General features: G+C 43.8%; 1 protein-coding gene across 3 annotated transcripts in view; it reads left to right on the top strand.

The window, feature by feature from the left end:
• The window catches only part of TIAM2 (T cell lymphoma invasion and metastasis 2), a 237,405-nt gene that overhangs the window by 150,974 nt on the left and 61,873 nt on the right, over positions 1 to 24,558 (top strand). For all 3 annotated transcript variants that reach the window (XM_027551907.1, XM_027551906.1, XM_027551905.1), the window contains 5 exons: positions 10,069 to 10,230; positions 11,606 to 11,710; positions 11,910 to 11,988; positions 14,651 to 14,743; positions 15,338 to 15,601. In XM_027551907.1, the coding sequence (XP_027407708.1) occupies positions 10,069 to 10,230; positions 11,606 to 11,710; positions 11,910 to 11,988; positions 14,651 to 14,743; positions 15,338 to 15,601 (703 nt within the window). The remainder of the gene's footprint in view (positions 1 to 10,068; positions 10,231 to 11,605; positions 11,711 to 11,909; positions 11,989 to 14,650; positions 14,744 to 15,337; positions 15,602 to 24,558) is intronic.

The following is a 24,558-nucleotide window of genomic DNA, read 5'->3' on the forward strand; positions in this document are numbered from 1 at the left end:
GATGACAGAAATGCTAAGTTAAATGGGGCATGCTTAATCTTTACCTGAACCTGTTGAAAATAATCTTTACCTGAACCTGTTGAAAATAAATTTGGAGCTCAAATGGTGCCGAGTAGGTAAAAGGTGTTTTCAGAATGCCAGTTATTTTTGAAGGTGTCTTAAACTAATGATAACTCCATCTTCAAAGTGGTATCAGTCAGGTCAGTTGCTCAGTCGTGTCAATTCTTTCAGCCTCCTGGACTGCAACATGCCAGGCTTCCCTGTCCGTCACCATCTCCCGGAGCTTACTCAAACTCACGTCCATTGATTGAGTTGGTGATGCCATCCAACCATCTCATCCTTTGTCATCCGCTTCTCCTCCCACCTTCAATCTTTCCCAGCATCAGGGTCTTTTCAAATGAGTCATTTCTTTGCATCAAATGGCCAAAGTATTGGTGTTTCAGCTTCAGCATCAGTCCTTCCCATGAATATAGCTAGATTGAAGTGGTATATAGCTAGACTGAAGTCAAAATAGCAACTTTTATTTATCCCTGTTCCTCGGGTAGTACTTACTGTCATCAGTATTCCTCGGGTAGTACTTACTGTCATCAGAGTTTAGTGGATCTCTGCGTTTTCCTCTCAGAGTGTCAGGGGTCTTCACACACACAGTGCTTCACACTGTGAATCAGCAGCCTTTGGTGCCTTCAGTAGAGCTGAGCACAGGGGCTCCGTCTAGTCCCCAGGACAGTTTCTGACTAAGCAAAGCCCAGAACCATTGCTGGATGGAATTCTGAGGTGGGTGAAGGTGGTCTGGGTGAGCTCACGCCTCTTCTTTGTGTCTTTTTCAAATCCACACCTTCCGATTAAAGCTGTCTTTTGTGTTACTATTTCTCTTATCTCCTTCCTCACTAAATCATTGTATCTTGGGGTTTTATGTCCAATAACCCTCTAAACTATTTGTTGAGGCTCCAACCTGATTTTAAGGGCTTAGACACAATTTAATGTGTTTTTACAGAAGTAGGCAATATTACATAACAAATTAATTGGGGTAATTCAGTGAATTGGCGATAGTTTGAAAGACCTGAGGAATGGCGGAGTGTTTAAGACCCTGTGATGGGTCTGGAGGGAGGTAAATGAGGAAATTTCTGGTGATCTTAAAATATACTCCATAGACAGCCACCTCTTCCGCCTCCATGGGAAGTGGACCCAACTGTGGGTAGTGAGCAGGGGCTCAGTTCCATGGTTATTGTTGAACCACCCCTCATAGTTAAGCCCTGCCCACGGTGTCCTGAGATGGGGTAGAGAACCTCTGCTCAAAACCCTGCCCTCACCTCCCATACTCACAGCACAGGGGCTGCCAGAGGGCAGGTCAAGTGAGCTAGGGTGGCTATTCCAGGAGGCCAGGTCATGGGCACTGCTCCTGGCTGGTCTTCTTTTGCTGCATGTGTGCTAAGTGGCTTCAGTCATGTCTGACTTTTTGTGACCCTATGGACTGTAGCCCGCCAGGATCCTCTGTCCATGGGATTCTCCAGGCAAGAATACTGGAGTGGGTTGCCATGCCCTCTTCCGGGGGATCTTCCTGACCCAGGGATCAAACCTGCAATCTCTCATGTCTTCTGCGTTGGCAGATGGGTTCTTTTCCACTAGCGCCACCTGATTTGACTAAGTGGAACTCTGAGGAAGCCACATCCAAACCTTCCTCTTTATAGATCATACCATCAAAATGGTAGACTTTTCATAATAAATGATTTCCATTCTCTGCCCTGTTATTTCTATATACACTCAGAGCTTTTTTCAAAATCCAGATCAAATTACACAGTCGACGAGACATTTTACTTGATTAAAAAAATTGTTTGCGAGAAGTTGGACCCGACTTAGCGACTGAACAGCAACAGCATCAAATTATATCATTATTATTTGCTTGCTTCTTATTCTCTTTTACTGTTAGTCATCCCACCAAGTACACATGTCATATCTCCCAGGCAAGTTTATGACTAGGACCTTTGATTATGTGTTGGGCTTCCCTGGTAGCTCAGCTGGTAAAGAATCCCCCTGTAACGCAGGAGACCTAGGTTCAATCCCTGGGTTGAGAAGGTCCGCTGGAGAAGGAAAAGGCTACCCACTCCAGTATTCTTGGGCTTCCCTGGTGGCTCAGCTGGTAAAGAATCTACCTGCAATGCGGGAGACCTGGGTTCGATCCCTGAGTCGGGAAGATCCACTGGAGAAGGGAAAGGCTACCCACTCCAGTATTCCGGCCTGGAGAATTGCAAAGAGTGAGACACAACTGAGCTGCTTTCACTTTCACTTTTGACTATGTGTATATTCTTAACCCATGACCCACTGCTAAGGATATAGTATTGCTTAGTAAATTTGCTTATTACTTGTCTGTATTAGATGTAGCCCTTTAATGGTTGAGAAGAACTGTTTGATCTGCAATAAAAGCCACATGGTTTTAAGGTTATATCTCTTCCAGCATTGTGATAATTTAAATTTCCTACTTTGAGAGTTTAGAAATTGTATCATCAAAACACTTTCTATTAACAGAACTTACGTTGAACACTGAAAATAAATTTTGGTAGTCATTAATGATTAGAATTAAGCTTAGTCTTATTTAAATTGGGTTCAAGTGACCAAATCATCTTCTTGTGATTTAATTAACAAGCCCCATTGGTGCTATAACCAGTGAGAGGAAAGTATTATTGCATTTGCTATTATTTTTTTTTAAAGCATGTATATTTAAACATTTATCCCTATTTGTTTTAACTAAACATTGCTTCTGGATAGCAACAGTGAAGAAATTCCTTTGACATAGAGGGCTATTTTAATGGCGTGTCAATTATTTCTGTCCTGTAGTACTCAGATAACTAGGTTTAAATTGAGTAGCAGACAGAATGAAGGGTATTTGAATTTTTTTTTAATATCTCTGGGACTTAAGATTCTGCCTGTAGCTGGTTGAATAATTAATATTTCATTCCACTAGTTTTTTTTTTCCTGCTAACCATTCTTGGAGAATATTTATAACTTGCACAAACCATCTATTTGTGAATAGTGTGTTATGTCCACCAGTGTAACACAGAAAGGCAGTCATTCCTGAGTGCTGGGAGGGAGGAGGGTCACGGGTATTTAAAAATATTCCATTCTAATCGGTGCATCGTGTAACAGTCCAACTGTGAGTCACCCTAATTTGAAATCTGTTAATGTTGGAATCCAGCCAGTCTTATTTGAGCGGTTTTTTTAAAGGACACTTTGGCCCGCCAAAAAAAGTGAAAGCTTTTCATAGGGTACTTCTTGGTGAGTAATAATACGTCTCAGTCAGAGTTTGAAGGGATGTGTTTGTTATGGAGATAGTGACAACAAATCCCCCGCTGAGGCTCTGGAAGGGAGCTACCCCAGAAGCATCATTGCAGATACCCTGGCGCCCTGGGCCTTGGCTCTCACTCCTGGAAAATTGGCCTGGGGTGTCCCAACTTTCTGTGGCAGTGAGTGAATGAAGCATTGTCACACTAGTCCTGAGCTCCAAACTGGGGGGAAAAATGCTAATTTTTTTTTTTTTTTAATGGAAACTATGAATGAAACCGCTTACTCTTGACCATCACTCTGGTCTGTTTAAATAGAACATTTAGTCTGGAGCCATACACAACTGTCGTACGTGCACAGATGGATGGTACATAGATAGGTCTTTGTTTCCCTTTCATATCAACTGATGTTTGGGCATCCACCCAAGAAGGGAATGAACACCTCCTCCTCTGTGACATGTTGCTGCTGTTAAGACAGCCAAGAGCACGAACGTCTTTTGTGCTCTTCCCTCATCTCACTTGCTAATAGACCTTCCTTTTATCAGCAACTGTGGTGTGGGCCCGTTTTGTGACGGCCAGATTGTGATTTTGCCACTCACTTCCCTTCAGAGATCCAAGTAGTAATTACGAGCCATTTGATCCAAAAGCATCTGCTGTGAGAGCCCTCGGAGTTTCAATTTTCTCTCCTTGAGGCACACTGAGCAGAAGTAATTTGACATGTGCTTCCAAGGCCATTAATGTGATGGTAATAAGAAATGCTTCTGTAGAAGCTGCCCTACCTGGAGGGCGGAAGTGATTTGCACACCTTAACGGAAGTGGCCATGGCTGCAGTTCAGTGATGTTACCCTTTGGTGGATGGCCACTCAGCACCGGGCCACATGGTGGTCTGGGCACCAGTAGTCACCATGGTTCCCTTGGGTTTTGGAGCAAGGGGTGATTCTCATTCGGTTTTTTATAGTGGCCACTGTTGAATTACAGTGGTCAAGCCTTTATTTAGTCGTGTCTGACTCTTTGCGACCCCATGGACTGCAGCTTAGCCTGCCAGGCCTCTCTGTCCCTCACCATCTCCCAAAGTTTGCCCAAGTTCATGTCCGTTGCATCAGTGACGCCATCCAGCCATTTCATCCTCTATCGCCCTCTTCTCCTCCTGCCTTCAATATTTCCCAGCATCAGGGACTTCTCCAGTGAGTCAGCTCTTCTCATCAGGTGGCCAAAGTATTGGAGCTTCAGCATCAGTCCTTCCAATGAGTGTTCAGAGTTGATTTCCCTTAAGATTGACTGGTTTGATCTCCTTGCTGTCCAAGGGACTTTCAGGAGTCTTCTCCAGCACCACAGTTCAAAGGCATCAATTCTTTGGTACTCTGTCTTCTTTACCATCCAACTCTCACAACCATACATGACCACTGGGAAGTCCATAGCCTTGACCTTTGTCAGCAGAATCATGTCTCTGCTTTTCAGCACACTGTCGAGGTTTGTCATAGCTTTCATGTCTAGAAGCAGTCTTCTGATTTCAGGGCTGCAGTCACCATCCACGGTGATTTGACTTGACTTGATTTGCTGGCCAAGCCTAGTATGGTGTAATTCCATAATCCACACCGAACTTCAAAAGTGATCTTCTACATTGTTGATGGCCCTTTACAGTTTATGTAGTCCCTTCAAATGCCCTTTCTCATGCCAGTCTCCTGATTTCTCTGTGGGGCTGGTGTGCTTCAGCCCCTTGTAAATGTGAGGAAATTGAAGCCCAGAGACATGAGCTAACCAGCCCTGACAAGGCTGGGATTTGACCCAGATTATCTGTTTATTGTATTTTTGCTTGTTTGTCTGTCTCCTCTGAGAACTGGAAACCTTGAACTGGTTGACTGGAAGCTAATTTTGTGGGGAGGGAGGGATGGAGCGGGTGAAGGGGTATATGATAGTCTTGACAGGAGTAGCCAGCCAAGGACTTCTGGGTGGGGGTTTAAAAGATTAACGTAGCATCTTTAAGGATAAGCAGAGAAAAGGGTTTTCCAGACACGTCAAGTTGCTGGGCTTGTTTTCATGATTCTCTATTCCTTTTATGAAAAAGAAGGTAAGAGAATATCTTATCTGACTCACTGAAAATGAAGCGTGTGATTTCAGTGTAGATAACAGTGACCCTTAAAAGGATCAATCCAGTTTTTTTTTTCCCCATGTAGGCAAGTCTTCCAACAGCCTAGGAGATGTATAAGCACCAAGTAGTCTTTTCTTTCTCTACTTCTAATGAATCACTTCTGCATCCTTGGCATTCTTTTTGAATAGCCATATTTCACCTTTCTTTAATTTCTTAAACTTCTAGGCTGTGTGTATGTTACACATAGGAAAAAAACTACACGTAAATTTTCACTCTAGGATCTCTTGAGAGAATCTGAACCTCCCCTAGCCTTGGTGTTGATAGACCTCGATCATTCAGTTGACTTTAGGTCAGCAGTGTAGACTCAGGGAATGTTTCCTCAGAGCACATGTAGGCACAAAACCTTGTTTAATTGAATAGAATGTGAATGTTTCTTTGGTCCTTCGTCGTATCTTCTCATTTGCCTGCATAGTTTTCTCTAGCCTAGAATTTCTCCATAGTAATCCTCTTTTAGTTTTTCTTCTTGAAACTCTAGAGAGGCTTAAGAACTTAACACTGTGGAAACAGATTCTACATAAGACAATGAAAATGGGCAGCTCTTACCCTACAAGCCCATACGTGACTGAATTTCTCATTGCATCCAGTTCAACACCCATGGATTAGGTATGTTCTTGGTGCAGGATACACTGTGTGAAAGGCTAAAGGATACACCATGTGAAGGGCTGAAGGATATACACTGTGTGAAGGGCTGAAGGACACACTGTGTGAAGGGCTGAAGGATACAGACTGTGTGAAGGGCTGAAGGGTATACACTGTGTGAAGGGCTGAAGGACACACTGTGAGGAGGCCTGAAGGATACACTGTGTGAAGGGCTGAAGGATACAGACTGTGTGAAGGGCTGAAGGATACACTGTGAGGAGGCCTGAAGGATACACTGTGTGAAGGGCTGAAGGATACAGACTGTGTGAAGGGCTGAAGGATACACTGTGAGGAGGCCTGAAGAATACACTGTTTGAAGGGCTGAAGGATACACTGTGTGAAGGGCTGAAGGATACAGACTGTGTGAAGGGCTGAGGGATACACTGTGAGGAGGGCTGAGGGATACAGACTGTGTGAAGGGCTGAAGGATACAGACTGTGTGAAGGGCTGAAGGATACACTGTGAGGAGGCCTGAAGGATACAGACTGTGTGGAGGGCTGAAGGATACACTGTGTGAAGGGCTGAAGGATACACTGTGAGGAGGCCTGAAGGATACAGACTGTGTGGAGGGCTGAAGGATACACTGTGTGAAGGGCTGAAGGATACACTGTGAGGAGGCCTGAAGGATACAGACTGTGTGAAGGGCTGAAGGATACACTGTGAGGAGGCCTGAAGGATACACTGTGTGAAGGGCTGAAGGATACACTGTGTGAAGGGCTGAAGGATACACTGTGAGGAGGCCTGAAGGATACACTGTGTGAAGGGCTGAAGGATACACTGTGTGAAGGGCTGAGGATACACTGTGTGAAGGGCTGAAGGATACAGACTGTGAGGAGGCCTGAAGGATACACTGTGAGGAGGCCTGAAGGATACACTGTGTGAAGGGCTGAAGGATACACTGTGTGAAGGGCTGAAGGATACACTGTGAGGAGGCCTGAAGGATACAGACTGTGTGAAGGGCTGAAGGACACACTGTGTGAAGGGCTGAAGGATACACTGTGTGAAGGGTTGAAGGATACACTGTGTGAAGGGCTGAAGGATACAGACTGTGTGAAAGGCTGAAGGAAACACTGTGTGAAGGGCTGAAGGATACACTGTGAGGAGGCCTGAAGGATACACTGTGAGGAGGCCTGAAGGATACACTGTGTGAAGGGCTGAAGGACACACTGTGTGAAGGCCTGAAGGAGACACTGTGTGAAGGGCTGAAGGATACACTGTGTGAAGGGCTGAAGGATACACTGTGTGAAGGGCTGAAGGATACAGACTGTGTGAAGGGCTGAAGGACACACTGTGTGAAGGGCTGAAGGATACACTGTGTGAAGGGTTGAAGGATACACTGTGTGAAGGGCTGAAGGATACAGACTGTGTGAAAGGCTGAAGGAAACACTGTGTGAAGGGCTGAAGGATACACTGTGAGGAGGCCTGAAGGATACACTGTGAGGAGGCCTGAAGGATACACTGTGTGAAGGGCTGAAGGACACACTGTGTGAAGGCCTGAAGGACACACTGTGTGAAGGGCTGAAGGAGACTGAGAATGAGAAAGACAGCATCTCTGCTGTTATTCATTCATCTCAGCACCTGGGGGACCTAAGAAACAGCCTGGAAATGCCTATCAAGCTGGCTGGACTTCACTGCAGGGACATCAGAGTGTAGACACATCTAACTGAGTGGAATTGGTATTGGGGGAGGGCATGGGAGACTTCCTAAGAAAGAGGGTAGCACTTGAAATAAGGTTGAAGAATATATGTGAATTCAGGACAGGAGCTCTGGGGAGGGTAAAGCAGGCGAAAGAAGTGGAGGTCACCCGGGTCTGGAGGCAGGAGAGTGCTCATGTGGGGAGTTAGGGGAGCCGGAACATGGTGTGCCTCGTGGAGTAACCAAAAGGAATCAGACAGCTGGCCCTTGTCCCTTTTGTGAGAGGTGACTAACTGCCAGGCTGATGTTCCTATAGAGCAGTGGTGGGAGCCCAGGCTCACACTGGGGTCCAGGGTTCAAATTCCCACAGTATGTCAGTCGTAGCTCTATGTGGGAGCTGGGGCAAGTTTCTAGAATTTTCTGAGCCCCCCTCTTTTCACTGTTAGAGAGTTGGGACAGCGCCTGCCTCAGAGGGCTGTGAGTGGTGAGTGAACTGGCGAGGAGTTGTGAGGTCTCTCTGGATGAGGGGAGGGTAGTTGTGGATTTGCGTTCCCGTGTCCCTCCCTCGCTTGTCATCCTCCATCAGGTTTTCCCGGCTCTGCTCTGAAAGTACAGCCCTGAATTGCTGTGCAGCAGCAGTCAGCATGGGCTCACGTCCCCTGGTCCTGGCTCCTTGTGGTTTCTTACTCCACAGTGACCTCTGCCGGGGTTTTGGTTTGATTCTGAGCATGCGTTGTTGGAGAGGCGGGGCCTGTGCCTTTGAGCCCGTACCTGCTCGTTGCTGATGCCCCTGGTTGAAATTCCTGCTTAGGTGGACGGAAGTGCCTGAGGCTTAACCTCAGAAGAAAATGGGACCCACGTGAGATGTGACCCTGCAGGGGACACAGGGGTCCGTGCTGCTTGCCTGAGTCCTTGGCTCTGGGCATCTGCTTCTCTCTCTCTCTTGCTCGCTGTCTTTTTCTTTGGCAAGTGTGTTCATGTGCATTCTGGGCTGTGACCATCTTTTCAGGAAAATATACAGGAAGTGACAGAGCCAGAAATGTCACTTCAAAGATGAGTACCACATTTAAAAAGACAGCCCAGGAAAATTGATTCTTCCCTTTGCCTAAATCTGTTTTTGTTTTTTTTTAATTACTGTACATATTCTAGTATTTTAATCCTATGGTGTAGGGGAATCTTGGAGAAGGGCATGGCAACCCACTTCAGTATTCTTACCTGGAGAATCCCATGGAGAGAGGAGCCTGGTGGGCTGTAGTCCATGGGGTTGTGAAGAGTCGGACACGACTGAAGCGACTTAGTACATAGGGGAATCTTGTGTGTGTATGTGCGTGTGTTTTAAATGCGTGAAATTCAAAGTAAAAAACCTGTCATTGACAACTCTCATGTATGATAGGTGGGGTATACGTGATGTATTGATGATGAATCTGTGTGTAACATTTTCTGGTGTGTGAGGTGTTTTCACATATATGATTTCTTTTCACAAAATTTGTATTATTGATTGGTGAACTTAAGCAATTGTGTTGTATTAATAACATCCCTGTTTACAAAATAGGAGGTGAGGTTGAACACAGGAAATGCCCTGCTCTACTGCTTCTTAAGTGGTGTGACTTGAACCTCAGTCTTTTGATTTCAAATCCTCAAGTCTTGTCTTTACTACCAGACTAATATGAGAGCCTAACCAGAAGGGAACATTTCTGAGTTGCTTAATATTTAATGTTAACTATTTTTATTTATGAATCATAGAAGAACATGTTAGCATGAGGTCATGGAGTTACTGTGAGGGTGAAGTTTAGGAAACAAAGCTTCCTTGGGAAAACCTTCTGAAACATGGTATGTTTGGGGATGATTTCTGAATGAGTGTCTAGCTGAAGATGGAAAAACACTTAGTCCAGGATTAGGGGGTAATTTTTAAAAACAAGTAGAAAGAAGAGAAACATGCTTGGATTAAGTGCAGTTCATGGTTAGTATGCAGGCAGGCGTCAGAGGCCATGGCCGAGTGTATCTGAAATTCACTGGGATCGTGGCTTAGACATAGACTTCATGGAGTTCCTGATCATCTGGACAATTCTAGAGCAGTAAGAGTGGGTACTGAGCAGCCCTTCTTTGACTGCATTGTGCTAACTTGGGCTAAGAGGCAAAGTGGCTAGAACACAGGAGGAGGAGTTGATGGACTCCAGTCAGCCTCCCAAGGCGTCAGTTGCGTGTGGGTTAAACAAATGAGGAAACTCCAGGCTTGTCTGCCCCAGAGGGTCATGAGAAGCCCTAGATGTGAGGAGCGCAAAAGTGCTAACTCTAAACTCAGGGGCATTTTCCCACGGCCTCCCTCATTTGCTCGTCAAGCCCACCCTTTCTTTTGGGACCTCAAAACAGGTGGATGACCTGCTACACTTATACGGGTCAGCAGTGGATGGCGTTCCCCGAGACGGCACGTGGGAGAGCCAGGTTGACGTTCACTTTCCGGATCGTCAAGTCGTGACTGTGATGGTCAAGCCGGAAACCAGGGTAGAAGATGTTCTGACTCTGGCCTGCAAGGTAGTGGATTTTGCTGTAGAAATACACTTCTGAATGGGATAATCATTAATGTTGCCCTCCTTTGCCTGCTTAATTTGGGTGGTGTTGAAGACCTCACTTTCTACAGGAAGGAACAAATTTGTTAATTAACATATTCATTATAGCATTCTCTTTCTCCATGTTTTAGAGGAATAAGTTGAGTCATGGCCCAATGCCTTCATGAAGAACTTCAGCTATTTTACTGAAATTCTGTATATACACCTTTGTATCTGGGATAATTATGAAGTCTCTTTTGTTATTTAAGGTACTTATAGATGGTATTCTGTGAGAAAGTGGCATGAACTTTGCGGTGGTTTGATTTGATGCTAGTTTTATCAAGTTTCTCCGGATTAAATGAGTCACTCAATACCACTCACAGTTGCTTCATGGAGATTGTTATGAGATGGTGTTTCATTCATTATTCAAACTGGGTTTTATTTCTGAGAAGAAAGTTTATGATATATTTTCAAGAGAGCCCTCTGAGATCCATGAAACCGACTCAGCAGCATCAGATAATATGCTTTCAGACCACCAGATGGCGCAGTAGAGCTGAAATATTTTTAAGTTTTCAGAGAAAATGCAAACATATGAAATGGTTAAAAAACTGTCGAGTTTGGTAGCTCTTTACCACAAATGCTTATTAGATAATCTTTCATTTTAGTCCTCCTTTTTCACTTTGACTTACGCCCTAGGATTCCAGATATTTGTATATGCAGCTTATACTGTTAATGAATTTAATTTTCTTTTGCTCCATTATGTCAGGTGATTATTCAGGCAGTCAATAATATTATTCAGTAACAATAATATCAAGTTGGTAAATATTCTGATAGAGGAGGTCAGATGTAGTGGGTGAGTTAGATCCAGTTAGAACATAGGCTTGAGATAATTTCTCATTGTTGAAAATGTGTCTGAGACAGAATGTGTGGGTGTATATATATATTTATGTGTGTGTATATATATTTATATATACCTTTTCCTTGTGAAAAATGGTTGGAACAGGAAATCGTAATTCTGAAGTCTGCAGAGTATGAGATGGTTGACATTTCACAAATTAGTAACAGGAAACAATTTAAATTTAGGTACCTGTCTATTAAAAGAGAGCAGTTCTGACCACCATCACTGCTTCAAAATACATCTCTTGCTTTTAGTGATAAGTGGTATCATTTAGAGAAAATCTTCTTAAAAATAATTTCCCTTTTTTCTTTTTTGCACACTGAAACTTGAGCTCTTGTATATACTTAAACTCAGCATATTATAGAAGATATTTTTAAAAGAAATTTCCACTTTTATTTTTAGTGAACAATGGTGCATTTAGAAAGAACATTTAACATCTGAATAGCTGTCTTTTTCTCCCTAGATGAGGCAGTTGGAACCCAGCCATTATGGCCTACAACTTCGGAAGTTAGTGGACGAGAACGTTGAGTACTGTATTCCTGCACCCTACGAATATATGCAGGACCAGGTGAGTGTTCTTCGGCTTTGGTAAGGGACCGATCCATGGGCCAAGGAAACCCATCCATGGCCCCTTAATTTAAAAAAATAGTGTCATTCGGGGGAAAAAATTCTGTTTAAATTGTCATTTAGCTTGGAAACAATCAAAATAAATTTGCAAGATACTGTGACTTCAGATCCTCTGATTTTGCGGGTCTTCCCTTTTGTAGGTTTATGATGAGATAGAAGTCTTTCCACTAAGCGTGTATGATGTGCAGCTGACAAAGACCGGGGGTGTGTCTGACTTCGGTAAGGAGGAGGAACGTACTCAGCAGAGAACCGTCTGGTCCATCCTTGCCTGGTTTGCCCCAGTATCTTTGGACCTAATATTCTTTTCTTCCCATTTTCAGAAACTATGACAAGAGATTCTGAGCTTCCTTTCTCTTCCCTCATGCCTATTAATTTATATTAGCAGACTAAAAATATATGTATTATTATTGGGGGGAAATGCCAAAACACTTAAGAGGAACGAATGTAAAAACCGAAGGGAAACTTGAAGTGATGGTGATAACAACCACGCAATGAGTTTATTGTGTGCTGGGCACAGTTCTTAGCTGATTAACGTATGATTCATGTAACAGTTCTTTCATCTCCGCCTCTTTGCTCTTAGCACTTCACCTGCCTGAACTGGCCCCCATTTTTCCCCTCCCTTATTCCCTTCTTTCTGAGTGTATAAATCCAACTTGTCCTTCAAAGGCTGACTAAAGGTCTCACTTCCTTGAAGAAACCTTACCCATTGCTTTACCTTCAGTTTAATAATTAAGGGTCAGTATTATCCATATCACTTCATAATATTTAATTCTTGCATTTCTGTTCATCTGTGTTTAAACTTGGCTCTTTATAAACTGTGCTCGTATCTTAAAGTTCCTTCCTGTCTCTTGCTTTGTCTTGTTCCAGAGAAACTTGATAATTAGATGATGGTGCTTGTGGTTTAGTCTTGTATCGGACTCTTGTGATCCCATGGACTGTAGCCTGCCAGTTAATGATCAGTAGATATCTCCATAGAAAGACTATTTCTTGTTAGATATATTGATATAATTATTTCCCTTAAAATGACACAACCTGATCGTAATATGTTAAAAATTTCCTTTTTATGATTTGTTGGGGTTTTTTTGGTAAAATGATGTTCCTTGTTTCTAAATTTTATGGCATCTGTCTGGCCCCAGATGTTATGTTGGTTTTCCTCTCAAGGCCTCTGAGCATTTTGTCTATGTTTCTGTTGGTCTCGCTCTATTCTCCAAGGTCTCCTTTGGTCAGTCTTCTTTGCATTTGAATGACTGATGGGAGATACTTGGAAAAATACCCTTTGGTGACCATAATCTCCCAGGCTCTGTGTGAGGCACAGAAGAAATAAGGGACATGCCTTTCTTCCTGCTGTCAAAGACCTCCCAGGATTATGGGACCAAGACATGAAAATGTGTATTCCCACCGTGGAATCACAGATGAGGGCACTTTTGGAGGATGGAGGGAGACACATTCAGAGAAGGGCCATCTCACCTGGGTGTCCCATGCAATCCTATTTAGGGCAAGAAGTATCCACTCAAGTATTTTTCCACCTGCTCAAAGTGCCTAGCTCCATACAGAGTTGTTTCTTAACAAATATTATATTGAAGTGAACTTAATTTATTTTAATAAGACTTTTTTGATCTCAATTTAAAAAAGAAAATTAAATTGTGGCAAAATACACATAATATAGGGCTTCCCTGGTGGCTCACATGATAAAGAATCTGCCTGTAATGCGGGAGATCCAGGTTTGATCCCTGGGTTGGGAAGATCCCCTGGGGAAAGGGAATGGGTGGCTACTCATTCACTTCATGGCAAATGAGGAAACAGTGGAAACTGTGACAGACTTTGTTTTGGGGAGCTCCAAAATCACTGCAGATGGGGACTGCAGCCATGAAATTAAAAGACACGTGCTCCTTGGAAGAAAAGGTATGACAAACCTAGAGAGCATATTAAAAAGCAGAGACATCACTTCACTGACAAAAGTCCATCTAGTCAAAGCTAAGGTTTTTCCCGTAGTCATGTATAGATGTGAGAGTTGGACCCTAAAGAAGGCTGAGCACCGAAGAGTTGATGCTTTCTATCCATGGTGCTGGAGAAGACTCTTGAGAGTTCTTTGGACAGCAAGGAGATCAAACCAATCAATCCTAAAGGAAATCAGTCCTGAATATTCATTGAAAGTGCTGATGCTGAAGCTCCAATACTTTGGCCACTTGATGCAAAGTCTACTCATTGCAAAAGACCCTGCTGCTGGGAAAGATTGAAGGCAGGAGGAGAAGGGGTGACAGAGGATGAGATGGTTGGATGGCATCACTGAGTTTGAACAAACTCCGGCAGATGGTGAAGGACAGGGAAGCCTGGCATGCTGGAGTCCGTGGAGTTGCAGAGTTGGACATGACTTAGTGACTGAAAATCAACACCACGTATCATAATTTCCCTTCATAGCAGTTAAGACAGGTTAAAATGACAACTCAGCGCCATTAAATACATTCATACTGTTGTGCAACCATTAACATCACCTAGTTCCAGAAATGTTTTTATCTTGCAAAACCGGGACTCTTGTAAAACAGTAACTTCCCATTCTCTCCTCTTCCACAGCCTCTGGCAACCACTCTTTTATTTTCTGTCTCTTTAAATCTGACTGCTCTAGTACCTCAGAGAAGTGGAATCCTGTAGTCCTTTGTCTACTGGGGCTGACTTTTTCATGTAGCATAAAGTCCTAAACCTTTAGATCTGATACACTCTCCCCCTTTTCTGCCCTTCCTAGATATCTGTGCTTTCAAAATAGCTGTCGTTTAGCCTTTCTACATACCCTGCTTATGTATAATGTCGGGAATATGTAGATGGTCAAGGAAATACTTAGTGTCAGGAACTTAGTCTTGTTTCCTCCTTTTATTTTTCTTCCTAGGGTTTGCAGTGACTGCTCAGGTGGACGAGCACCAGCATCTCAGCCGCATCTTTATAAGTGACGTCCTCCCTGACGGCCTGGCGTATGGGGAAGGTCCGTGTGGCAGGCGGTATCTCTCTTCTCTCTTAATTCTGTGCAGTGCAGTCTGGCTAGTGAAATTTGCTCATGATTTTGTCAGAAAACAGTTTCTCCTAGAATTTTAAAGAAAGTGATTTTGAATGCCAAGGCATATGTACACACACACACACACACACACACACACACACACACACACACACACGTATATGGGTATACAGTGAGAGAGTTTGTGCGTGTGGTTTTGAAAGAGACAGTATATATACAGAGTACCTGTGCACGTGTCCAGGTAGATGGAGAAAGAGATGGTGAGGGCCAGCCAGGCAGGCAGACACACCAAAGGTTATTTCCCAGCACGTTGAACATCACTTAGAGGACTAATTAAATTGAGTGACTCTTAAACTATTTCTTCTAATGCTAGTCTTGAGAGAGTTGAAATTTGTTATCAGTGGAATCTGATTACTACAGGGTTTGTTGCTATCTTTGAAGGTAGCAACAGAAGAGCCCTTGAGAACACTAAGCGGGTCAAATTTGCAATCGTCTTTCATCTTAAAATATTCCTCTCAGTCATCTCTCTCTCTTCTTCCTCTGTGTCCCCTTCCTCCTCCTCAGGGTTGAGAAAGGGCAATGAAATCATGACCTTAAATGGGGAAGCCGTGTCTGATCTTGACCTCAAGCAGATGGAGGCTCTGTTTTCTGAGAAGAGTGTCGGGCTCACTCTGATTGCCAGGCCACCAGACACAAAAGCGACTCTGTGTTCTTCCTGGTCAGACAGTGACCTGTTCTCCCGGGACCAGAAGGGTCTGCTGCCCCCTCCTAACCAGTCCCAACTTCTGGAGGAATTCCTGGATCACTTTAAAAAGGATACGGCAAATGGTAAGGTTCTGTTATTTCTCCCTTTCTTCACGGCTGGTATCACCAGATAATATTTTTAGGCTGTGTTTGCTTGCAAACTGAGATTATTTAGCTCTGTTCAAAGAATATTTTCTCATTTCTTAGGGGAAGAACACAGATGCCAAGCAAACTGATTTGATACAGAATTCCATGCATTTTAGTAATTATAACACTTTTAGTGAAAATAGAAAATAATTGTTCTTGCACAAAGTAATATTCCTTAAAATTACAGTCTTAAAAAAAAAATCACCCATGATATTTAGTGTCGTAATTATTTGGTTATTCAGGGAGACAAAAGCCAACATAAATGCCGAAGTTGATTTTTCTGTTTAGTTGAGTGTAAGGCAAAAGCATTTTGCAGTCATTTATTGGGTTTTAAGAACAGTTCATGCAATTCAGTTCTTAATCTGTTTGGTTGAGTACTACTTTTTCAATAAATGGCAAATTTTTCACATAGGTCATGAATTTTAAAATTTTGTAATTTTTTCATTTTTTGAAAATGAAAAAATTGTATGCCAGTTTACTTTTTTAAAGGTGAGATTTCCATTTGAGGCAGTTATTTGAAGGTTTGACTTCCTGGGCCTATTATTGGTACACATTTCGTATTTTTACAGTCTGGTAAATGAGAGACTCCAGCTCACACTGAAAGCCCGTGGTCCCTTCTGTACCTGGGAGGGAGCCTGCCAAGCCCCCGCAGGCGACTGAGCATGACAAGCACATGCAGTCATTTTTATTCTTAATTACAATCATAACAGATTTCTAATGGAAATCTCTGCATGATCACCAAAAATGAATAAAAAAACACAGAAGTTGTTAAGATCGATTTAATTATAAAGCAGGTTTATTAGGTCATTTTGGTATTAAAACATCAGATGGTAAGATTTGTGATTCAATAAGGTATATGCTGCCTTTTCCTCCTCTCTAGAGATTTCCCTCCAATTTAAAATGCCATTACATTGACTATTGGCATATAAAAGTCAGTGTCATAAAACCAAAAATGTGATGGAGCTAATTAATTACCTGGTTATCTTAGGGATGCCATTCAAGTCCCCCTGGGCTGCTTTACAGGCCTGTGTTCCACACAAGACATGGTGTGTCCATTCGTTGGACTCATTATTCTTGAGGGATACATTCACGGCCTGTTATCTCTCTCTGTATTTTATCATAATAAGAAATCACTGCGGAGTCTATGATAACTTTTGGTACTTGCCAGAATGGATTTCTACAGAAAGCAGCAAAAGAGGCCAAATTGACTCCTTTTTTCCCCCTCCCCTACCAGTTGAAAATCAAGCAGGTCAGTTAATCTTGTTTTTTTACTTTTTCTTTTGGTGCAAGGATACAGCATAAGAAGAGGGCTTGGATATGTTAGGTGGTCGTTAAGTACCTGCCTAGGGACCCCTTCTTACAGGCTACAGCTGTGTAACTAAGGACACCCATGTCTGTGTGCACAGGTGCCTTAGCTTAGTCAGACTGTTGTTGTTCAGTCGCTCAGTCGTGTCCGACTCTGCAACCCCATGGACTGCAGCATGCCAGGCTTCCCTGTCCTTCACCATCTCCCGGAGTTTACTCCGACTCATGTCCATTGAGTCGGTGATGCCATCCAACCGTCTCATCCTCTGTGACCCCCCTTCTCCTGCCCTCATCTTTCCCAGTATCAGGGTCTTTTCCAATGAGTCGGCTCTTCACATCAGGTACCAAGTGCTGAAGCTTCTGCCTCAGCATCCGTCCTTCCAGTGAGTGTCCAGACTGTGGCAGTGCTTGTCGGTCTTGCTCCAGGTGCCCCCGCGGCTGCAGCGTATATCTCTCCTTATCCTTCCTTGGATGGTTTATCACCACCCTGTTTCCTGGTGAGACTGTGCTCCTTGGGGCTGAGACTGCTCCCCAGGGATCCTCTGTCTTTCCCCTCCACTGCTCCACAGTAATGCGCTTGTGTTGGAGACAAAACAGCCATGAGGGGCTGCTTTCCCAAAGGCTTGGCAAATACGGAATTTATTCCCCCACCCCCATCAATTTCTGATTTTTTTAAATTGAATTACAGTGGATTTACAATACTGTGTTGGCAAAGTGACTCAGTCATATACATACGTACCTTCTTTCTTATGTTCTTTTCCTTTATGGTTTATCACAGGATGCTGAGTATAGCGCCCTGAGCTGTTTGTTGATTATCCATCCTATGTATGGTAGTGGGGGCATCTGCTAATCCCAGACTCCCAATCCATCCCTCCTCCACCACCCTTCCCCCTTGGTTTATTGTCTTTTTTGAAGTAGCTGTGTAGCCTGTGAAGAAAGTTAAATGCCTGTGAGTGAATGTCTCCAAGGGAAGCCTGTCTGTTTTGAAGGTTGGGGGAGAAGAAATTAAGGGAGGGGAGAGAGGAGGAAAAAGAGGCCACTTGTTAGCTGAGCCTGACATGAGAAGTCGTGTTTGTGGAAGTGTAAGGTGGGGGTGGTGTGGTGATCAGGGTGGGGGAGTGGGGTGGGGGTGATGATGGGGGTGGGGTGGGTGTGATGGGGGTGATGGGGTGGGGGTGATGGGGTGGGGGTGGGGTAATGGGAGATGGGGTAGGGGTGGTGGGGATGATGGGAGTGGGGCTGATGGTGATGGTGGGGGTGATGGGATTGGGGTGATGCGGGTGGGGTGGGGGTGGGCTGAGTGGCTAGGTGACAGGCACTCAGGCTTTGAGTCCCACCCCATCTGGGCTTGAGTTTGGGCCTGCCCTTTATAGGTTAGCCAGGGCAGCGCTCAGCCAGGGAGGGGTGGACTTGGGGGCAGCGCTCAGCCAGGGAGGGGTAGACGTCGGTGGATGATACCCCAGCCTCCCTGTCCACTGCTGAGACGGTTCTGGGGTGCGCCTCACAGTTCTTCCAGATACAAGGGCAGTCGGTTTCTTATCTCACGCCTTTCACACGCTTTCTGCCCTCTCGCTGGCCGCTGTCCCTCACTTGGGCTTCCTGGGATCACCTTCTAGATAAGCTTCTGTACCCACAACTTGGCTTGGGCTCTGCGTCTGGGGGAGCTCAAATGAGGACTCTGAACCTGGATTTCTCATCTGGAAGACGAGGCTTATCTTGGCCCATGGGGCTGCCGTGAGCCTGAGCCAGTCTGAGTCTCTGCACCTCCAGCCCGGCTCCTTGGGGGCAGGAAGTCTGAACACGGGGGTCTCCCATCCCCTTCCCCACCGTGAGCTCGCTGTCTCGTTACAGGTTACCTTGACTTGCCTTGGTGATGAACTAGGAAACAGTAGTCCCATTTTTTATGCTTAAGTTTTTAAATTACACACATAAAGTAATTTAAATGATTTTGAAAAACAATTTTTCATACAACTTTGAGTGTTACTGAAGAGTGGTCATTTCAGAGTCTGCCTTTCCCTAAATTTCGCTTGCTCCCAGCGTTGCCAGAGGCAGCCTGGCACTCAAACTGTTTTGTTTCCCCAGGAAACCAGTCTTTTGCTTGTTAATAAAAACCACACAGCAGGCTCTCTGGAAGGGAAGACCTGCCTTTGTTTTTGTTAATGGAAACTGAAAGAACATCAGAAAGTGGAGGAAGAAGTCTCCCTAAGCAACTGTTCTGGGTATATTTTAACTGTCTGGGCTGAATATTCACTGAACCTTTCTGGGTACTTGAAATACGGGAGGCCCTGGGGTAAGCAACGTGAGTTCAGAACTTCCTGTCTACTTGAGGTGTGATTCAGGTATCCAGAATATATGTACTAAATTTAGCTTTAGTCTCTTGATCAGGTTTGAGCTGGGGAAAAAAATAAAAAACCTTCTTTATATATATATATATATAGGCTTCCCAAGTGGGCAGTAGTGGTAGAGAACCTGTCTGGCAACGCAGGACACATACAAGATATGGATTTGATCCCGGGGTTGGGAATACTGCCTTGGAGGAGGGCATGGCAACCCTGTCCAGTATTCTGCCTGGAGAATCCCATAGACAGAGGAGCCTGGGCTACGGTACATAGGGTTGCAAAGGTCAGACACGACTGAAGTGACTTGGCATGCATATGTACATGAGACTGTCCCATGAAACTTGGGAAATAATAGAGTTTCTGTTCAGGTTTCATGCTTTTCTAGAAAAGAAGCATCCTGGTGGCCTTCTTGACACTCATGATGTGTATAGTGTTTAGGGAAGTGGTTCTCAGACTTAACAGTGTTTAAGACTCACTTTAAGACCTTGTGGAAATTCAAATTCCTGGGTCCTGTGGCCAATGAGAGCCCCCTTCAGGCTGGACCAGGGCTCGCTCACACTGCCAAGGCCAGTGGCCTGAAGGATGTGGTCTGCTCCCCAGCAGTACGACCCCCTCCTTTCCTGAACCCCTCTGTGCCCAGGTCTTGAGGATTAAATGAGATAAATGTATATAAAGTTCCCCAAAATGACTACACTTGTACCTGTGTGTTGGTATTCTCATTCGGGGATCCCATGCCCCCAGCCCCGAGCCAGTCCTCAGCGCACTCAGGAGGCAGCAGACTGGTTTGTTAGTTCCCCTTATTGGGTCTCAGCTCACCCTTGGGAGACAGTCCTCAATCAGTGGATTGATACACTGAGAACTAGAGAACTTCCATCAGTCACTGGCTTTGCTGTGATATTCCCATGATGCTGTGAAGAGTGGAATGGGCAGGGATACCCTGAGAAGTGTTGGGTGCTCAGTACTAAGTTCCGTTGTATCCTTAGGGTTGAATGACTGTTTGATTCCTGCCGGTAAGGGTTTGAATTTTTGTTCTGGTTATCCACAGTAGAGGGGGAGAGAGAGAGAAGAAATGTCTAGAGGCTGTTTTTGACTTGAACAGTAATATCATCTGGAAAGACTTCTTATACAGAGAATTAGTTTTACCGCTGGAATTCCCCAGATAAGTCACTGTTATTTTTGAGCCAACAAGGCCACCATTGAAGTCATCGGACATGCCAGCCCTGTTGATACTGGCTTCCTGTTATTGCTGTTTCTGATTTATATTGAAAAGTCCCTTTTCCAGTGTATGCCATCTTTTGAAACATTTCAGTAGCTTTTAAGAGTGTCTTATTGGGCATAGACTTCCTGAATAAAGTCTTTATGTAAACATTGAATTTGATGTGGCATTCATGTATTCTCCATCTATAAACAGCTATTCATTTGGCCTCATTAGGGTTGGGGTATATTTAACAGGAGACAAAATAGAAAAGACCTATGTTCCTCCTTCCATGTAGATAATGTCAACCCAGCCAATGCTTCTCACAGGATGATGAAGCTAATTGCAGCCTGAGGCTCTTTTTTTAATTCCCCACCCTACTTTGAATCAGTCCCTTTTTAAATTGCTGTATAAGTAGTGTAGACTGTCAAGCTACCAGAAGCCACTTAGATGCAAATTTGCTCTTTGGAATGAATTGCCCCTGGGAATGTATGTATCCGTTATACAGCTTTCCACCAGGGGAAGAATTATAGAGCCAGCTCTGATGTGGCAAACCCGCTTATTTCCTGTTTATGACAGTGAGGGCATTTCGGCTTCCATAGACTGGTTTAGGATGACTAACAACATTGAGCTCAGAAAATGCCCTGTTTGTGTGTGAAAATACTATTACCAGGTCTGTCTGGCTGACACCCCAGATACCCAGATGTCAGAACATACTCAAGTTTCTAAAGATGGTGGGTGCATGTAAAAATTTTCTTAAAAATCTGAGTGGGAAGTACTGATTTTACCAGGACACAGAGAACTTTGGTCTCCGAGTTCATAGTTTCTTCCAATGGTGCTGAAGACAGTTTTCAGTTTTATTAGCGGGAGTGAGCAATGTAGCTCTCTGTTAGCAGTAAGTAGGGTCCTTGGGTGCTAATCTCCTTATAAAGCCCAATGTTGTTGGGGAATTCGTTTTCATTTTCCCATATCCATTCATTTGTTTATTCACTTGTTTATTTAACAAATAAACAATAACATAAAACATTGCAGGTATGTAACAATGAGTCAGACATTATTTTCTACCCTCAAGGCGCTTATAGTTGAGGAGAAAAAGTACAATACTTTTAGATAATAGTTCACGTTAAGAAAAAAAAAGCTTTTCAATGAAGAGACTTAGAGGTCCAGTTCAGAGGTAGAATTCCAAACACTGATCTTCTGTTAATTTTGAGCAAAGGAGTCCAAAGAGAGAGGTGTGAGGACTGGAGGAAGGTGAGTGTTTGGTCTGAGTGCCAAACTCAGATGGGTCAGATGGGCATTTTGTGGACTGGGAGGTGTGTGGTGGGAGCTGGGAGGGCGTTCCATAGAGTGTGTGGCCTGGGACACAGCCCAGAGCAGAGGCCACCTGGCTCTGTGCGAATGGGAAATAACATTGTAAAGTCTATTGGGACCAGATTGTATACAACCCTGAATTCCTGGAATTTATAACAAATATATCATGGCAAGTAAGTGGAGAAAGGAGCAAGTATTGGCCTTACTTTTCCCTGCCTTACAGAAAATACAGAGTGTTTGTCTGGTCACTTAAGGAGCACCAAAGTGTGGCTTGAAATCCTTCCAGAGTAGATACTCTTACCTTCTGCATATTGGCTTTATTATTTCACTCTTAGAGCTTCGTTCCTTTGGCTTGCACAGTGTTGTTTTTAATGATCAGAAGTCCCTTGTAAAATACAGACTCAAATACATGTTTTTTGGGGAAAGAAAGAACAAGTGAATTACTGTTGGTTCCTATAAAAGCAAAGTACTCCTCAGCACTGTAATGCTATGTCCACTAATGGTGTGGTCCTCGCAGATCCCCTTTAGAGGTTTGACTAGCCTGTTATCAGGACAGCTGGGGGTGAGGAGGTGCCTGTAGCCCTGAGGATGAGGCAATGTTGGAGCTGAGGGAGAAGCTGGTAAATTAAATTTGCCAGCATTTTGAGTAGAACCAGTCCTATTTTCTCTCTCCTAACATGGTATGCAAATTCATTTTTCAGGTTAAAATCTACAGAATTTCTCTAAAGAACAGGGCATGTAATTTCTGTTAGATATGTCACTTTTAAAATAGCCATTTGAGACTTTGGAATGACTGGATCAAATGCAGTCACCTGTGCATGTAGAGTGAGCCAGATCTCTGTGAGGCAGCAGTTCTGTGAAGCTGTTAGCTATTATCGGAAAGAGGAAACATTATATAGCCGGTTACACACTAGGGGAAAAAAAGGTCTGACCCTTCCTGTGGATGTTACAAGTACTGATTGCCAAATGGTGCTTGTCTGCATTTCCAGTTTTGTTCCCCTTCTTTGCAAATGAATTATGTTCCTGACTTAATTCTTCCCCAGGGAGGAATTGGACTCAGGAAGAACCAAGTATGGACATCTCGTTTTTAGCTCTTACTTCTAGAGACAGCTCTGTCATGGCTATATCTTTAGTTTTTCAGATCTTTAATACATATATGGGCATGGTGTGAAATTCCAGCAGGATAAAAAGTTAAACTGTGATAGGTAAGTCCCTCTAAGCTGTTTAGAAATGGTAGTTAAGAGCAAGTAGCCAGACTTGCTCAAGCCTTGACTCCAGGCTTACCCATTTATTAACTGGATGGATTTGGTTGTGCAAGTCACTTACGCTGTCTATGCTGAGTTTTTAACAATGGTAAAATAGTCTAGTCTGTTTTTATGGGCTCAATGAACTAATAGCTGGAAACAATGAGACTGTGCCTGGCCATGTCATGTAGACATCAGCATGTAGATGTTAGTTAAGCAAGTAAGAGAAATTTCTCCCACTCTGTCCTTGGCCACCCAGTTTCTCTCCCAAAGTAATCACTGTCCCTTGTGTCTTTCTCATCCTGGCCTGGAGACTCTTAAATGTTGGGGGACATGGTGGGGTAATTTTCTTCTTGGTTTTTACTTCATACATGTTGGGATAGACAGAATAATAGGCCCCCTTGGAATGTCTACCTCTGGATCCTGTGAATAGGGCAAAAGGAGCTTACCTGGCAAAAGGGACTTCAGAGGTGTGATTCAGTTAAGGGTCTGGAGATGGGGGGATTATCCTGGATTGTTTGGATGAGTCTGAAGTCATCACAGGGTCTTTGTAACAGCAGGTGGAGAGTCAGAAGTAGAGATGTGAGGACATCAGCAGAGGTTGAAGTGATGCGAGCTTGTGAGCCGAGGAATGCAGGAGGCTTCTGGAAGTTGGAAAAGGCCTGGAAACACTCTTCCCTTGAACCTGCCGGTGGAATGCAGCCCCGCTGTGACCAAGTTCAGTTTCCTGGCCTCCAGAACACCAAGATGATGCATGGTGTTTATGTGCCAAGCACTGTGTTCGCTGGCAGAGAGACAAAAATAAAGAACCACAGCTCCCATGGGGTGGGCAGCTCCAGCCTTCATGCTTGGCTTTGGGCATATTCTAATTCCTCATCTTCTAATGCCTCTAAAAGTGAAGGATTGGATGAGACAGTTTAGCATTTTTTCGTTTTCAAAAATTCAGTTATTTAATATGATTAAAGCACCAAGTTAAACAATTATAGGAATGTGCATTTATCACACAAGCTTATGAAGCGAAAAAAGCGAAGTAATGGATCAAGCATTCCATTTGGTTTTGCAACAAATCTCATTAAATTACGTCTTTAAATAGAATCAGGTCTTGACTGCTGGAGAGAAGGTGTTCGTTAAGGCTTCCTCATAATAGCAGGCTGTCTCAAACATAAAGATCACCAAGAACCTTAAGAGCACTAATTACCCCTTACATCACCCTATGTAGCAGAGATGTGTTATTAGTGTTTTTCTTTCACAGCTGGGTAAGTCAAGGCACAGAGACACATTAAGTTGCTGGTAACTTGGACAAGGTCACGGTCAGTGACCTTGGGCGAGAACTGTTTCTTCTTGTTTTTCCCTTCCATGTAGGGGAACAGGATTTTAACCACTTTTTCCCCCCCTTTTAAATATTCCTCTATTAACACACATGGAGTAAAACCCAATAATAATATATCCTGCAGTAAAGCAAATTTAGGTGTAATTGGATTGATAACGGCCCTTGCCTCC

Source organism: Bos indicus x Bos taurus, chromosome 9 (genome assembly GCF_003369695.1).
Source record: "Bos indicus x Bos taurus breed Angus x Brahman F1 hybrid chromosome 9, Bos_hybrid_MaternalHap_v2.0, whole genome shotgun sequence".
NCBI lineage: Eukaryota > Metazoa > Chordata > Mammalia > Artiodactyla > Bovidae > Bos > Bos indicus x Bos taurus.